The sequence below is a fragment of the Lolium perenne genome, chromosome 7, assembly GCF_019359855.2.
Source record: "Lolium perenne isolate Kyuss_39 chromosome 7, Kyuss_2.0, whole genome shotgun sequence".
In the NCBI taxonomy this organism is placed as follows: domain Eukaryota; kingdom Viridiplantae; phylum Streptophyta; class Magnoliopsida; order Poales; family Poaceae; genus Lolium; species Lolium perenne.
The window spans coordinates 298,200,037-298,215,895 of NC_067250.2; the positions used below are offsets into that span (position 1 = coordinate 298,200,037).

The window sequence follows — 15,859 nt, forward strand, 5'->3', positions numbered from 1 at the left end:
TTTTTTGTGTGAAGCAGCTACATGGTGCGCATTTCAGTATCGCGCGGGACCTCCGCGCAGCGGTAGGATACCTCCTACGCACCACCTATCACATGCCATATGTGCGCGGAAGCCATCTGGGAATCCCACCCGCTTCCTGCGGTGCCCCGCCGAATCCGCTGGAAACTGACCGGATTTGAACTGGGGCGACACTTTCCTTCGCTCAATAAATGGAGGGAAAAATGGTTTTAGGTCTAGGACGCGTCATTTTATGTGCTAAATGTTTTCCGTTTTGCGCGTTGGCGGACGGGTGCAACCGCGCGCCCGGTACGGCCATACCGCATGTCCCGGCGGCCCCGTTTTGCGCAGTTGGCGAAGCAAACGGACCCAAAAAATCGAGCGGAGCCGCGTGGCATCATTTTATGTGTCCTAGTAACCACTGCAAAAGACGGAACTGGGATACGGCAATTATCTTGGAGAACCCTTCACGAACAGGGCTATCTCGTCCGGAGTTCTATGGCTTTTAGGGGAAATGAGTAGGAAACGGCCCGTTTCACCACATAGTTTGTCGGAACGAGGCCATATTTGGCACGTGCGTGGGCCCTAGGATGGGAAGCAAGGCCCCGGTCGCGGATTTCCAATCCGAACCACGGGCGACGGTTTTTCCATTTTCGGGGTGCCGGAAGGGCTTTTTTTTGTGAAGCAGCTACATGGTGCGCATTTCAGTATCGCGCGGGACCTCCGCGCAGCGGTAGGATACCTCCTACGCACCACCTATCACATGCCATATGCGCGCGGAAGCCATCTGGGAATCCCACCCGCTTCCTGCGGTGCCCCGCCGAATCCGCCGGAAACTGACCGGATTTGAACCGGCGACACTTTCCTTCGCTCAATAAATGGAGGGAAAATGGTTTTAGGTCTAGGACGCGTCATTTTATGTGCTAAATGTTTTCCGTTTCGCGCGTTGGCGGACGGGTGCAACCGCGCGCCCGGTACGGCCATACCGCATGTCCCGGCGGCCCCGTTTTGCGCAGTTGGCGAAGCAAACGGACCCAAAAAATCGAGCGGAGCCGCGTGGCGTCATTTTATGTGTCCTAGTAACCACTGCAAAAGACGGAACTGGGATACGGCAATTATCTTGGAGAACCCTTCACCACATGGGCTATCTCGTCCGGAGTTCTATGGCTTTTAGGGGAAATGAGTAGGAAACGGCCCGTTTCACCACATAGTTTGTCGGAACGCGGCCATATCTCGCACGTGCGTGGGCCCTAGGATTGGAAGCAAGGCCCCGGTCGCGGATTTGCAGTCCGAGTGACTGGCGAAGGTTTGTCATTTGTCGGGGTGCCGGAAGGGCTTTTTTTTGTGAAGCAGCTACATGGTGCGCATTTCAGTATCGCGCGGGACCTCCGCGCAGCGGTAGGATACCTCCTACGCACCACCTATCACATGCCATATGCGCGCGGAAGCCATCTGGGAATCCCACCCGCTTCCTGCGGTGCCCCGCCGAATCCGCCGGAAACCGACCGGATTTGAACCGCGACACTTTCCTTCGCTCAATAAATGGAGGGAAAAATGGTTTTAGGTCTAGGACGCGTCATTTTATGTGCTAAATGTTTTCCGTTTCGCGAGTTGGCGGACGGGTGCAACCGCGCGAGAGGTACGGCCATACCGCATGTCCCGGCGGCCCCGTTTTGCGCAGTTGGCGAAGCAAACGGACCCAAAAAATCGAGCGGAGCCGCGTGGCGTCATTTTATGTGTCCTAGTAACCACTGCAAAAGACGGAACTGGGATACGGCAATTATCTTGGAGAACCCTTCACGAACAGGGCTATCTCGTCCGTAGTTCTATGGCTTTTAGGGGAAATGAGTAGGAAACGGCCCGTTTCACCACATAGTTTGTCGGAACGAGGCCATATTTGGCACGTGCGTGGGCCCTAGGATGGGAAGCAAGGCCCCGGTCGCGGATTTCCAATCCGAACCACGGGCGACGGTTTTTCCATTTTCGGGGTGCCGGAAGGGCTTTTTTTTGTGAAGCAGCTACATGGTGCGCATTTCAGTATCGCGCGGGACCTCCGCGCAGCGGTAGGATACCTCCTACGCACCACCTATCACATGCCATATGTGCGCGGAAGCCATCTGGGAATCCCACCCGCTTCCTGCGGTGCCCCGCCGAATCCGCCGGAAACCGACCGGATTTGAACCGGCGACACTTTCCTTCGCTCAATAAATGGAGGGAAAAATGGTTTTAGGTCTAGGACGCGTCATTTTATGTGCTAAATGTTTTCCGTTTTGCGCGTTGGCGGACGGGTGCAACCGCGCGCCCGGTACGGCCATACCGCATGTCCCGGCGGCCCGTTTTTGCGCAGGTGGCGAAGCAAACGGACCCAAAAAATCGAGCGGAGCCGCGTGGCATCATTTTATGTGTCCTAGTAACCACTGCAAAAGACGGAACTGGGATACGGCAATTATCTTGGAGAACCCTTGACGAACAGGGCTATCTCGTCCGGAGTTCTATGGCTTTTAGGGGAAATGAGTAGGAAACGGCCCGTTTCACCACATAGTTTGTCGGAACGAGGCCATATTTGGCACGTGCGTGGGCCCTAGGATGGGAAGCAAGGCCCCGGTCGCGGATTTCCAATCCGAACCACTGGCGACGGTTTTTCCATTTTCGGGGTGCCGGAAGGGCTATTTTTGTGAAGAAGCCTACATGGTGCGCATTTCAAGATCGCGCGGGACCTCCGCGCAGCGGTAGGATACCTCCTACGCACCACCTATCACATGCCATATGCGCGCAGAAGCCATCCGGGGAATTCCACCCGCTTCCTGCGGTGCCCCGCCGAATCCGCTGGAAACTGACCGGATTTGAACTGGGGCGACACTTTCCTTCGCTCAATAAATGGAGGGAAAAATGGTTTTAGGTCTAGGACGCGTCATTTTATGTGCTAAATGTTTTCCGTTTCGCGCGTTGGCGGACGGGTGCAACCGCGCGCCCGGTACGGCCATACCGCATGTCCCGGCGGCCCCGTTTTGCGCAGTTGGCGAAGCAAACGGACCCAAAAAATCGAGCGGAGCCGCGTGGCGTCATTTTATGTGTCCTAGTACCCACCGCAAAGACAGAATCGGGATACGGCAATTATCTTGGAGAACCCTTCACGAACAGGGCTAACTCATCCGTAGTACTATGGCTAAAAGGGGAAAAGAGTATGAAACGGCCCGATTCAACACATAGTTTGTCGGAACGAGGCCATATTTGGCACGTGCGTGGGCCCTAGGATGGGAAGCAAGACCCCGGTCGCGGATTTCCAATCCAACCACGGCGACGGTTTTTCCATTTTCGGGTGCCGGAAGGGCTTTTTTTGTGAAGCAGCTACATGGTGCGCATTTCACGCTCGCGCGGGACCTCCGCGCAGCGGTAGGAGACCTCCTACGCACCACCTATCACATGCCATATGCGCGCGGAAGCCATCTGGGAATCCCACCCGCTTCCTGCGGTGCCCCGCCGAATCCGCTGGAAACTGACCGGATTTGAACTGGGGCGACACTTTCCTTCGCTCAATAAATGGAGGGAAAAATGGTTTTAGGTCTAGGACGCGTCATTTTATGTGCTAAATGTTTTCCGTTTCGCGCGTTGGCGGACGGGTGCAACCGCGCGCCCGGTACGGCCATACCGCATGTCCCGGCGGCCCCGTTTTGCGCAGTTGGCGAAGCAAACGGACCCAAAAAATCGAGCGGAGCCGCGTGGCGTCATTTTATGTGTCCTAGTAACCACTGCAAAAGACGGAACTGGGATACGGCAATTATCTTGGAGAACCCTTCACGAACAGGGCTATCTCGTCCGGAGTTCTATGGCTTTTAGGGGAAATGAGTAGGAAACGGCCCGTTTCACCACATAGTTTGTCGGAACGAGGCCATATTTGGCACGTGCGTGGGCCCTAGGATGGGAAGCAAGGCCCCGGTCGCGGATTTCCAATCCGAACCACGGGCGACGGTTTTTCCATTTTCGGGGTGCCGGAAGGGCTTTTTTTTGTGAAGCAGCTACATGGTGCGCATTTCAGTATCGCGCGGGACCTCCGCGCAGCGGTAGGATACCTCCTACGCACCACCTATAGATTTTCAGTTTCCAGATTCTATATTTTACTTGATTGTAGTCCTGCAGAGAAAAAAAATCAGAGAAGAAACAAAAAAAAAAAAAAAAAAAAAAAAAAAAAAAAAAAAACCCTGTGCCGACGGCTAGGCCGTCGGCACAGCTAGGGCTGCCCTATGTGACCGAGCCGGACCGAGTCCGGCTCAGACGCACGCGCCACTCCCCGCCCCCACCAGCCACCGCCCGCGGCTCTGCCTGCGGCCGCCGCCCGCCACCGCCCGCGCCACCACCAGCCTCGCCGCCGCCGGCCACCGCCCGCGCGCCGCCGGCCACCGCCGCGCCGCCGCCCGGCCACTGCGCCGCCAGCCGCACGCCCTCTCCCCACGCGCCGCGCCGCCAGCCCCGTCCCCGGCGCCCCGTCCCCGGCGCCCCGTCCCCGGCGCCCCCTCCCCGGCAGCCCTCCTCCCCGGCCGCCTCCGTCTCGTCCCCGGCCGCCTCCGTCCCCGGCGCCCCGTCCCCGGCGCCCCGTCCCCGGCAGCCTCCTCCCCGGCAGCCCCCTCCCCGGCGCCCCCTCCCCGGCAGCCCTCCTCCCCGGCCGCCGCCAGCCACCTGCGCCGCTGCCACCCTCCTCCCGAGCCCGTCCCCGCTGCCGCCCTCCTCACTGTAAGCATTCCCCCCCCCCCATTTTTTGCGTTTTTTTATTTCTATTTGTTGTAGATGATTTAGTTGTAAATAGAGCAAATAGAAATAATTTTGTTGTAAATAGAGCAAATAGAAATAGAGCAAATAATTTTGTTGTAAATAGAGCAAATAGAAATAGAGCAAATGGAAACTAATTTTGTTGTTGTTTTAACTAGGCCCCGCCATGATTGCCCCGTCGTGACCGCTCCGTCGTGACTGCCCCGTCGTGACCACGACCGCTCCGTCGTGACCGCCGTGTCGTCGTGACCGCCGTGTCGTCGTGACCGCCGTGTCGTCGGCGATTCTCTCCCACCGCCGAGGGTGAGCTAAAACTTCGCCTCCCCTCTCCGCATTTTTTTTACATCACTAGATTCATTTTTCAAGTAAAGTTGCGTAACCTAGGAGTCACTTCCCGTCCGCGAGCGTTACGCGGATAAATATGCATTAGTGGTCGGCATATTTTCAACCGTAACGCTTGCGGCATTTACGGGACAGTCGGCGGATGCGTAGTTGTCTACGTTTTCCATGTTCTACTCCGGTCCGAGTCAGGATTTCGGCGGCGCCTCCCCGTTGTTCTCCGGATGCACATCCTCTCGGTTTTTTGCCGAGACGTGTATCGGGAGAGCAGCGGGGAGGTGCTGCCGAAATTCTGACTTGGACCGGGGTAGAGCATGGAGAACGTAGCCAACTACGGATCCGGCGGCTGCTAGGAGCCCACCTAGTAGAGATGTAGGTTGATGCATGCGTTTCGCCCGGTAAAATAAAAAAAAATATGATGCATTTAATTTCATGGTACTATTTGTTGTTTGTCTCCCAATCAAGCAGAGGATGGCTGATAATGGGTGGATGTACAGTGGCCGTGCTAGTTCGACTGAAATGACAGAAGAGTGGGTATGGAAGACCAATTTATTAGTGAAGGAGTTAGCGCGTGGTTCAAAGTCAGGCGTTCGTCCAAGTTGCCCTTGCGCTCGTTGCAAGAGGCGTCATCGTCACGGAAAGGATGATATGACTAAACATCTTTGGTTGAATGGGTATATGCCTGATTACGTCACGTGTGTCGACTTTGCTCGCATTTAACGTGACAGAGGTGAGGTGATGAGGCAGCGAATCGATGGCAATGAGGACGATGGGATTAGATACTTGCTAGATGATCTCCACGATGCCTACATGCCGAATCGCGTAACAGGAGGAACCGCCGTAACCCGAGGGACCGCCAGAACCGGAGGAACCGCCAGAACCGGAGGAACCCGAGCCTACCGCAAAGGCCTTCTATGATATGATGGCTGCGGCTAAGAGGCCTCTATACGAGGGTGCAAAAATTTCTCAGCTCGATGCCATCGCGCAAGTACTAGCCGACAAGGCCCAGTTCGACAAAGACCCGTGCATGCTTTGAAAAATTTGGTAATCGTTGGTAACATGTTGCCCGAAGGCCATTGTCTGCCTAAAACCATGTATGCAGCAAAGAAAATGTTGAAAGCGCTCGGCATGGATTATGTGAAGTATGATTGTTGTCCAAAAAACTGTCTTTTGTTTTGGAAATATTTTGCGGATGACAAATATTGTAGCAAGTGTGGGTCCTCTAGGTATCATGAGATAACCAGAGCTAATGGTGAGAAGGTGCGGACAAAAGTCGCCGTGAAGATTCTTCGTTATCTCCCGTTCATAAAAAGAATCCAACGGCTTTACATGTCCGAGGAGTCAGCCAAACAGATGACGTGGCATAAGAACGGGTTGAGATTCAAGGACGCGGAGGGACGACTAAACATGGGGCACCCATCTCGATGGTAAAGCATGGCGTAACTTCGATGCAAAACACCCCGATAAGGCAAATGATGCTCGGAATGTCGAATTGCGATAGCAACCGATGGATTCAATCCATATGGTATGTCGGCATCCGCGTACAGCTGTTGGCCCGTGTTTGTTATTCCGCTCAATCTCCCTCCCGGAGTCCTTATGCAAAGGAAGACCATATTCCCGTCGATGATCATTCCAGGGCCTGATTACCCGGGAAGAATTTGAGTGTATTCATGCAACCGCTTGTGGATGATTTGCACCACTCTTGGCACCATGGGACCTTGACATACGACCGAGCAACGAAGACAAACTTTGTCATGAAAGTTTGGTTCCAATATTCCATGCACGACCTACCGGGGTACGCTCTATTTTGCGGGCATTGTACCTGGTAGGTTTCCATGCCCAAAGGTGCGTGCACCGATTGGAGTTCATTTGGCTGAATGCGGGTCGCAAATATGTCGCATTTGACAAACATCGAAAGTACCTCAAAAGAGGGCATCGGTTCAGAGGAGACAAAAAGAACTTCACAAAGGGCAAAGTTGTGCGTGAAGAAGAAACGATACCAAAGTTCAATGGTGAAACTGTTGATGGTGAGCTACGTGCTCTCCAGCGTAGTAAAGAACCCGGCAAAACATTTGTGGGATATGGTGAGACACACAACTGGACTCACGTGCCAGGCTTAACGCAGCTCGAGTATTACAAGGATCTCGAACTTCCCCATAACATCGATATGATGCACACCGAAAAGAATGTGGGGGAGTCCGTTTTTAACACCGTCCTGAACATTCCTGACAAGACAAAGGATAATGTCAAGGCTAGAGTCGATGTTGAGAATCTGTGTGACAGGCAAAGACTACACATGCATCCTCCTGAGGGCAATAGAAAAAATTGGGTCAAGCCGCATGCCAACTACGTGCTTGATAGTCTCCAGAAGAAGGAGGCAATGATGTGGCTGAAATACGCCGTTATGTTCCCAGATGGCTATTGTTCGAATATGAGTAAGGGAGTCAATCTTACAACAGGAAAAGTAAACGGGCTCAAGAGTCACGACTATCATATATGGATTGAGCGACTGATGCCGGTGATGGTTCGAGGGTATCTCCCCGAGCATGTCTGGCGAGTGCTTGCGGAGTTGAGCCATTTCTTCCGCACGGTCTGTGCTAAGCAGATATGTGAGTCGGTGATTGCGAAGTTGCATGATCAAGTGCCGGAGTTGTTATGCAAGTTAGAGATGATCTTTCCACCAGGTTTCTTTACTCCGATGTTACATCTCATTGTGCATCTTGCGAACGAGGCACTCTTGGGTGGACCGGTGCAGTATCGTTGGCAGTTTTGCATTGAGAGAGAGTTCAAGTATATTCGAAACAAATGTGGCAACAAAAATAAGATTGAAGCATGCATAGCTGAGGCAACTATCCTCCGGGAGATGGCAGACGCCACGACAACGTACTATGCGGATGATGTTCCCACTATGCATAACCCGATATCTCGGTACAATATCGACGAGCCCAAGCATGACCCCAAGCTCCTCCTCTTCAAATGTCACGGTGGCAAGGCTGGTGCCTCTAAAAAGGGCATCTTGACAAAGGAAGAGAAAGATTGCATAATGTTTTATGTGGTTACGAACATGCAAGAAGTGCTCAAATTCATAAGGTAAAATGGTGAACAAATTACTTTGCTATTAGTAACTCGATTTTGGTCTAATACGTTTTTTCTTCCTTTTAGCCAATACAAGGATGAATATTGGACGAGATCGACGGATCCCTCTGATGCGGAGATGGAGATTCTTTTGAAAGAGAGTCGTCCCGGAAAGAAAAAATTCCCTGGATTGGTTCTACGAAAAAGTAATTTCTAACAAGTCCCTTTTATCCAATACTTTTGCAATCCGTGACTTGTCCCTCTTATTACACGTAACTAATGCAAAGAAACAATTTGAACTGAATTTGTAGGGAGGTGATCCCAACGTTGAGATGACGGATGAGCTGAGATGTGTTTCCCAGGGTTGCAACCGTAGAATCTCAATGTATGAGAAGTACGATGTGAATGGGTATCGCTTCCATACAGAGTATCACCAAGAATCGGCCTAACCCAAAAACTATAAATACCGGGGTCTTCACCAAAGGATCCGATGACATAGAATACTACGGAAGGTTAGAGAATGTATACGAGCCGACATTCAATAGGACAAACATACAACTCAATCTCGTTGTGTTCAAATGCCACTGGTTCGACCCACAAGTTGGACAGAGAAGCACTCCTTCCATTGGGTTAGTGGAAGTTAGGCCTTCAACCTGCTATAGCGGAGCCGATGTCTTTGTTGTGGCTCACCAAGCCAAGCAAGTTTATTATTTGCCCTACCCATGTCAAAAGGAGTACCTCAAAGGCTGGGAAGTCGTGTTCAAGGTATCACCACATGGTAAGCTACCCATGCCCTCCGACGAGGATTACAACAACATTGACCCTGTAACATACGAGGGAATTTTTTATCAAGAGCAAGAGAACTTTGGGGATTTCGAAATAGAAATTGGTCTTGAGGACCTCGAGAACGAGGCACATCTTCATGGTGAAACAAAGGTGGACCTAAAGGACATACAAATGCTCACCAAGTTACATGAGGGCAATGGGTTCAATGATGAGACTCCACCGGACATTCCCACCCAACCTCATTACTCACATGATACTGATAGTGATAGTGAAAATGAGAACCCAATGCCTCGTTATGAGAACCCAATGCCTCATTATGATAGTGATGATTCGAGGTGAGGGTCCTTTATGCCTTTATGCTTAGTATCTATTTTTCCATATGCTTCTTATACTTAGTATTTATTTTTCAATATGCTTCTTATGCTTAGTATCTATTTTTCAATATGCTTCTTATGCTTAGTATCTATTTTTCAATATGCTTCTTATGCTTAGTATCTATTTTTCAATATGCTTCTTATGCTTAGTATCTATTTTTTGCTTAGTGTCTACATTTTACTAAGGCATGAATGCTTACTTGTTTACTCTTTGTCAATGCAGGTGATTGATCAATATGAGCGGAAGCAAGCAATCCATGAACTCCATTTTGAAGAGTATGAGCCAACAGAAGTTCACCGGGACCACTAGAAGTGGAAGACCAACGCGTGCCCGCTCGCGTTACGCGGACGATGACACGGGTGGAGTTGGAGGTGGAGGTGTAGGTGGAGGTGGAGGACGTGGTGGAGGTGGAGGACGAGGTGGAGGTGGAGGACGAGCTGGAGGACGAGGCGGAGGCGGAGGTGGAGGACGAGGACGAGGTGGAGGTGGAGGACGAGGACGAGGTGGAGGTGGACCTTTCCTTGGTGACATACCCTCTGCTTCGGCGACGTGGCTTCCCGTCCGCTCACACACACCACTCGAGGGGGAGATGGAGGTGGAGATGGAGGTGGAGATGGAGGTGGAGGGGCAGGACGAGGAGGCGGAGAGGGAGATGGCGCGAAGAAGTTGCGCATTCGTGGTGAAGCGCAAGTCCCCGATGAGAGGAGGGAGCCCACTAGCCAGTATGCGAAAGCCATCATCATCCCGAACGAAAAAGAGTAAGTTTAATTTTGAACATTTAGATTCATTTTGCTATGTACTAATGTTTTCATTATTGTGCATAACTGATTGGCATACTAATGTTTTGATTATTGTGCAGCAATTGGACATATGACAAGGGGGTTCGCCAGCCGTCGAGCATGATTGGAGCTCTTATTAGGCAAGATCGGCCGGGCTTTTACACTCCGGTCCCCCGGCGGCGAGAAGAAGCTAGCCGAGACTTGGGCGGACTATGAGGCAGCTCCTTGCCCGGGCTTTGGGACAGCTTCTGACGCCGTGTACACCAAGTTTTGGGTAAAGCATGCTTCTCGAGTTTACTTCATAGTTGATGACCACACTATGCTAACTCATGTCTCTCTCACAATTATTCTTATGCATGATTGCAGACCCATTATAAGGTGCCTGATGATATGGTTGAGCTAGGGAAGGCGGTACTGACTAGGGCTTGTCAGAGGTTGACAAGGCAACAAAGTGGTACAATCGAAGCATACCCGCATCGGGCACTTCAAGGCCGAGCAGGCACGAGGGTCAAGAAAGCCGACAATATCGGGGACGATCCTCGTATGACAAAGGAAGATTACTTCAAGGTAAGTAAATATTCAATGAGACTCTATGTTGCTGCATAGTTGGGATTGCATTATGTGTTCTTCAAATGAGTTTTGGTTTTTCAGGTTATGCCCCTATGGTGCGAGAATAAGGAAGACGCATTTGAGGCCTTGGTAGCGAGGTGGGTTGGCGAAGACGCCGACTTCAACGCCAAGAGCGCGCGCAACAAGGCAAACCGGGCACCGGAGGAACACACAAGGCGGGAAGCCGCAAAGACCGAGCGCTACAGAAGCACAAGGTACATATATACATGGAACAACTTGCATTTATTTCCCCTCATATTACTACTTGATACACATAACATTTATCTTGTCATGCAGGAGGCGGAACTCGGGGAGCCTCTCACCGAGGTGGGAGGGTGGCAGAAGATGAAGCTGAAGCAGCCCGATCTGAGCCAGCCTCAGCCCTCGCTGCCCGAGTACTACGGCTTTGCCGAAGAGGAGTTGGACAAGTACTGCTCGGTGTTCAAGGGTCTTCATCCGGAGGTGGATGATCCTATTGAGCAGGAGACCGACTTGACGGCGATTATGGTGGCGGGGAGCGGCTCGGAGCATGGCCGCACGAAGCTTCTTAGTGGGGTGATCAAGCCGCAGAGGACCCTCACGCAGATCAGGTCTACCCTCACCGCCGGCGACCCACCGGTCGCGCCTCCTCGACACCGTCGTACGGATGTAAGTTTTCTCATTTCCATCTTCTTTCCAACATTCATCCCCGAATGGCTAAAGTGACATGACTCCTTTTCTTGGAAATTGTAGGCTCACTTTGATGCGCCTACGCGGCCGCTTATGAGAACTATTTGACGGTTGTAGCAGAGTGGGACCTCAAGAGAGCGGCTTGGGAAGAGTACCAGGAGGCGACGAGTCGTGTAAGTTCCAATCTTTTATGGTTCGAAGACATGACAAGTCCCACCTCCCTTTTTTTATATCTGCGGCGCTTGACATCTAAACTATCTTGCAGCGGTCGTGACGTTCTTCCAGACCTGGAGAGAGGATCGCACTTCCGAAGAGGAGCCACCTAGGCCGGGGCCGACTCCAGTGTGCCCATCGAGGGAAGCTTTCGCGGCCACTTACTACGCACGGACTCCGGGAAGTCATGTGCCTAAACAGCTATAACCTCTTTCCTTACACATGTGAAAGATACTAACTCTAGTCAAACATGTAGGGCACGGAAGTTCGCGGAACCGACCCTCTCCTGGTTCGTCGCGCGAGGGCACACCGATGCACCCCGGCCGCCATTCTCCCGGTGCTTCAGGGTTTTCACCTGCTGGCGATGGTTCAGGCCATGGTTCTACTTCGGTCTACCTCGACAAAGGCCGGACGCCTGAATTTACGAGTCGGAGCCCCCGATCTTAGTTTCCCTTAGCTAGGTGTCTAGCGGGTGTGCGTCGATCGTGTGTGCCATGTGTCGACGATGTATGATGATTATGTGTGCTACATGACACATATTTGTATCACGATGATGTTGTTGCTACATTTGATGTTGATTATGAGGCCGTGCAACATTTGTGATGCATTTGAATGTATATTACCGCTATATATGCCGTGCGTGCCGTGGCCGGGCCAGAAATGCAGCGGGAAACCAAATGGTATGGCTCGTGCCGACGGCATAGCCGTCGGCACAGCCCTGGACGTGCCAAATGGTGGGGCTGTGCCGACGGCTATGCCGTCGGCACAGGAAGGGCGCGCCCAGCGGCAGCGCGGAGCGGGCGGCAGCGCGTCTGGGCCGAAGGACCTGGGCCGACGGCTTGGCCGTCGGCACAGGAGCAGGGGGCGTGGACGCGTGGCAGCATCTGGGCCTCCGATGGCAGCATCTGGGCCGACGGCTTGGCCGTCGGCACAGCTGCAGGGGCGTGGACGCGTGGCAGGCTCTGGTCCTCCGATGGCTGTGTCTAGGCCGACGGCTTGGCCGTCGGCACAGCTGCAGGGGCGTGGACGCGTGGCAGGCTCTGGTCCTCCGATGGCTGTGTCTAGGCCGACGGCTTGGCCGTCGGCACAGTACCTCCCTTGACCTAACGGCCGTTAGACGCTCCGCGGGCCCCACGTTGACTGTGCCGACGGCTACTGTGCCGACGGCGTCGTTTGACCGTCGGGCTGGAGTCTGTGCCGACGGCAAAGGCTGGGCCGACGGCGAGCCAGTCTGTGCCGAGGCGATACTGTGCCGACGGCGATGTGCCGACGGCGGCCGTCGGCACAGACGTAGGCCGACGGCAGGTGATGCTGTGCCGACGGCCGCCGGCCGTCGGCCCCTCCGCTGGTTCCCGTAGTGAACTCGTATTTCAAAGAAAATTTTATTACGTAAATATGTTTTGTATAGACATGAATTAGTATACATCGTGGTGGTGTTTACATGTGGCGTGAAAAAAATAGGATCTGTAGCAACGCACAGGCACTCAACTAGTAGTGTGTAGTACTTCAGAAGATAATCACAAAACTAATTCAACCCTACTGCTGTTATGGTTGAAGTTTGCTAGATGGGTCAATAGGAGGTCCCAAATTCCATTATCGCGTCTGTTTTTCTTCTCCGTTTGGCAGCATCAACTTGTTTCTTTTTATTCTCCGGTTTTTATTTTCTCTGTCTCTCTTTTATGATCGGAGGTCCCATGTTCGATTCTCATAGGCTGCAGTATCTTGTTTCTTTTTCTAATCCGTTTTTGTTTTCCTCGTCTCTCTTTTCTGATTGATGCCTATGATCCAAAAAAATATTATTTAGGGCAAGGTGTGATCAGGTGATAACTGGCCCTCCAAAATATCGGTAGGAGGACAAAGAATGAAACGATCGGATAAGAAAAGTCTAGACATAATCCTTGACGACGCTCTCTGGTCTTTACAAATTTTGTCACCACACGCCGACGAAACACGCCTATCCTATCTAACAAAAACAAGTAAAATGCTAAACTCAGGGAAGAATGTGCTTATAATATCCTATATTTGATATTTTTTATAAATGTTTGACTAAATAGGTAATATGTGTAACAAATGTGCAACTAGCCAACTACAGGATAAAAAATCGAATTCACTTCTTCTAAATATTAAAGCGATTGTGCGTGACATATTGCAAGGCAATCTAACTTAAACAACATTATTACAGATGCGTGTTAGACTTCATTTTGCCGTTGGGCCAACCTGAAGATACAGTCCTAGACTCACCCGCTAGTCCAGGACGTGACACGTCGGCCAACTTCCATACCGGTGAGAGGATAACTAACAAATAGTTGTCACCGTGTTGGCTACTGGCCCCGATTCACTGTTCAATAGTCCGGACGAATTAGCCAATAAATTAGCTATTCTCTTTTTAATATAAATTATTGATTGCATTCCAAAGCAGTACATTCATTACTGTATTCCCAAATGGAGTAGTCTAAAAAACAAACTAGCATGTAAGGGAAGCAAGAAAAAGGTACATAGTCCAATACATGAAAGAATAGGTATCTGGAGTACACTAGTAGAAAACTGCTCTTTTGCACCGGTTCATAATGGCCATATGCACCGGATGGCCAACCGGTGCAAACCATCCGGTGCAAAAGCCCCCCCCCCCCCCCCCCCCCCCTTTTTGCACCGGTTCGCTTACGAACCGGTGCTAAAGGGGTCTCCACGTGGCTGGCTGTGGGGCGCTCGGCGGGGGAGCTTTACGAACCGGTGCAAAAGGGTTGGGCCGCTGCAGCATTTTAGTGCCCTTCCCTGCCGCGGCAGGGAATTGCACTAAAACGCTGCCGCGGCAGAGACTCTGCCCCATTCGAAATACGGTATAATATTAATGCAGACAATTCATATATATATATATATATAGGAAACCATTATATTACATATATCGATCAAAGTGACACACGTTCATGCATATATATATGTCTACATCAAATTTGATATTGGATGTCGACCACATAGTGTTCTCCGTCTGGAGCTATGACTTGCTCAAGTAAAAATCCCGCCAGCTCTTCTTGAATTGCTCGTACACGCTCGGTTGCTAGAAGACCGTTCCGCAACCGTTGGATCTAATAATTTAAAGAAGGTACGGTGGTCAATATATATATGTGTGTGTATGTGAATGAAACAGAAGGTGATAAAATAAAGCCATGAATGTTGTTTACTTACATCAAGTTGTTCCAAAATGTCCCTCTTATGGTGGGTATTCTGGCGGATGAACTCGCAAACGTAGAACCCGCATAAATTATTCCCGTCCTCCTGCCTCAAGCACTTTACGAGAACAAAGTTCAATCAAAATAATATATATATATAATCAAGGATGATAATAATGGTATTGAAACTAGAATCAAAGAGATGCGCGGCCTAGCCAGTAGTACTTACCGGTACATGTTTTATTCGAAGTTCTTTATTCTTTAAACCCGGAGACTTGTTGGTGAACCGTTTCCAAGCCTTGAGGAGGATATCAGCCATGTCCCCCCACGCCTCAAGGGGTTTACTCTTCGAGTCCATGACTTCTACTATCCCGGTGTCGGGTTCAATGACTAGCAGGATATAGTGAAACCTGCGGACACACATATATATGCATAACTCATCAATTACACTTAACACATGGAGTAAGCGAAAAATATTTAATGTGTGAAGACAGTAACACTCACGCGAAGTTGTAAGGAAATAGTATTGCCCTTTTGTATGAGTTTTTCCTTAAGACATATACCAAGTTATTCTCCGTGTCCTTGGGAGAGTGGTCGACAGTATACCCATTCACGGTATATGGGTCAACGAACCCAAGATCATAGATTTGCCCCTTACGGCATTCGTGGATCTTCATTCTGCATAATACAGTGAGAGTATGGTTATATGCATGCAATGGACGAGCCGCGGTAGAGACTTAATTACATAAATAATACTTACAGACAGTAGGCACTCAGCAGAGATTTGTCGAGGGCGTCTTGGTTGAATAACTGAAATAATTCACAAAATTCGATGTTCATCACGTCATTTCGCCCGTAGTGCTCATCTGTGATTGCCACCATGATCCAGTTCTTACCATCCTTACATGCATCCATGTACCAATTATGCAGTCTTCGCAGTTGTGTTGATAGATTAGGCAACTCCTCAGCTCTGACAAGAGGTTGCCCGTACTTGTACTGGTATGCTATTTGGACATCATCACCCTTGAACATGAATTCTGCATCGATGCGGCTTAAGTACTCAGGAATACTCATACCGGCCGCATC

At 50.9% G+C, this 15,859-nt stretch overlaps 1 protein-coding gene across 1 annotated transcript; it reads left to right on the forward strand.

The window, feature by feature from the left end:
* The first annotated feature begins 7,069 nt into the window (after positions 1 to 7,069).
* On the forward strand, positions 7,070 to 8,392 carry LOC139833088 (uncharacterized). Its single transcript, XM_071823247.1, has 2 exons — positions 7,070 to 8,190; positions 8,263 to 8,392. Exons 1-2 carry the CDS (start codon positions 7,268 to 7,270, stop codon positions 8,390 to 8,392), a joined length of 1,053 nt encoding a protein of 350 aa, XP_071679348.1. The 5' UTR covers positions 7,070 to 7,267.
* The last annotated feature ends 7,467 nt before the right edge of the window (positions 8,393 to 15,859 follow it).

Excerpts from the sequence above, each read along its gene's own strand:
- LOC139833088 (XM_071823247.1), top strand. The coding sequence starts at position 7,268 with ATGATGCACACCGAAAAGAATGTGGGGGAGTCCGTTTTTAACACCGTC. Across the intron at positions 8,191-8,262 it reads GAAGTGCTCAAATTCATAAG|CCAATACAAGGATGAATATT; the intron begins GTAAAATGGTGA and ends TCTTCCTTTTAG.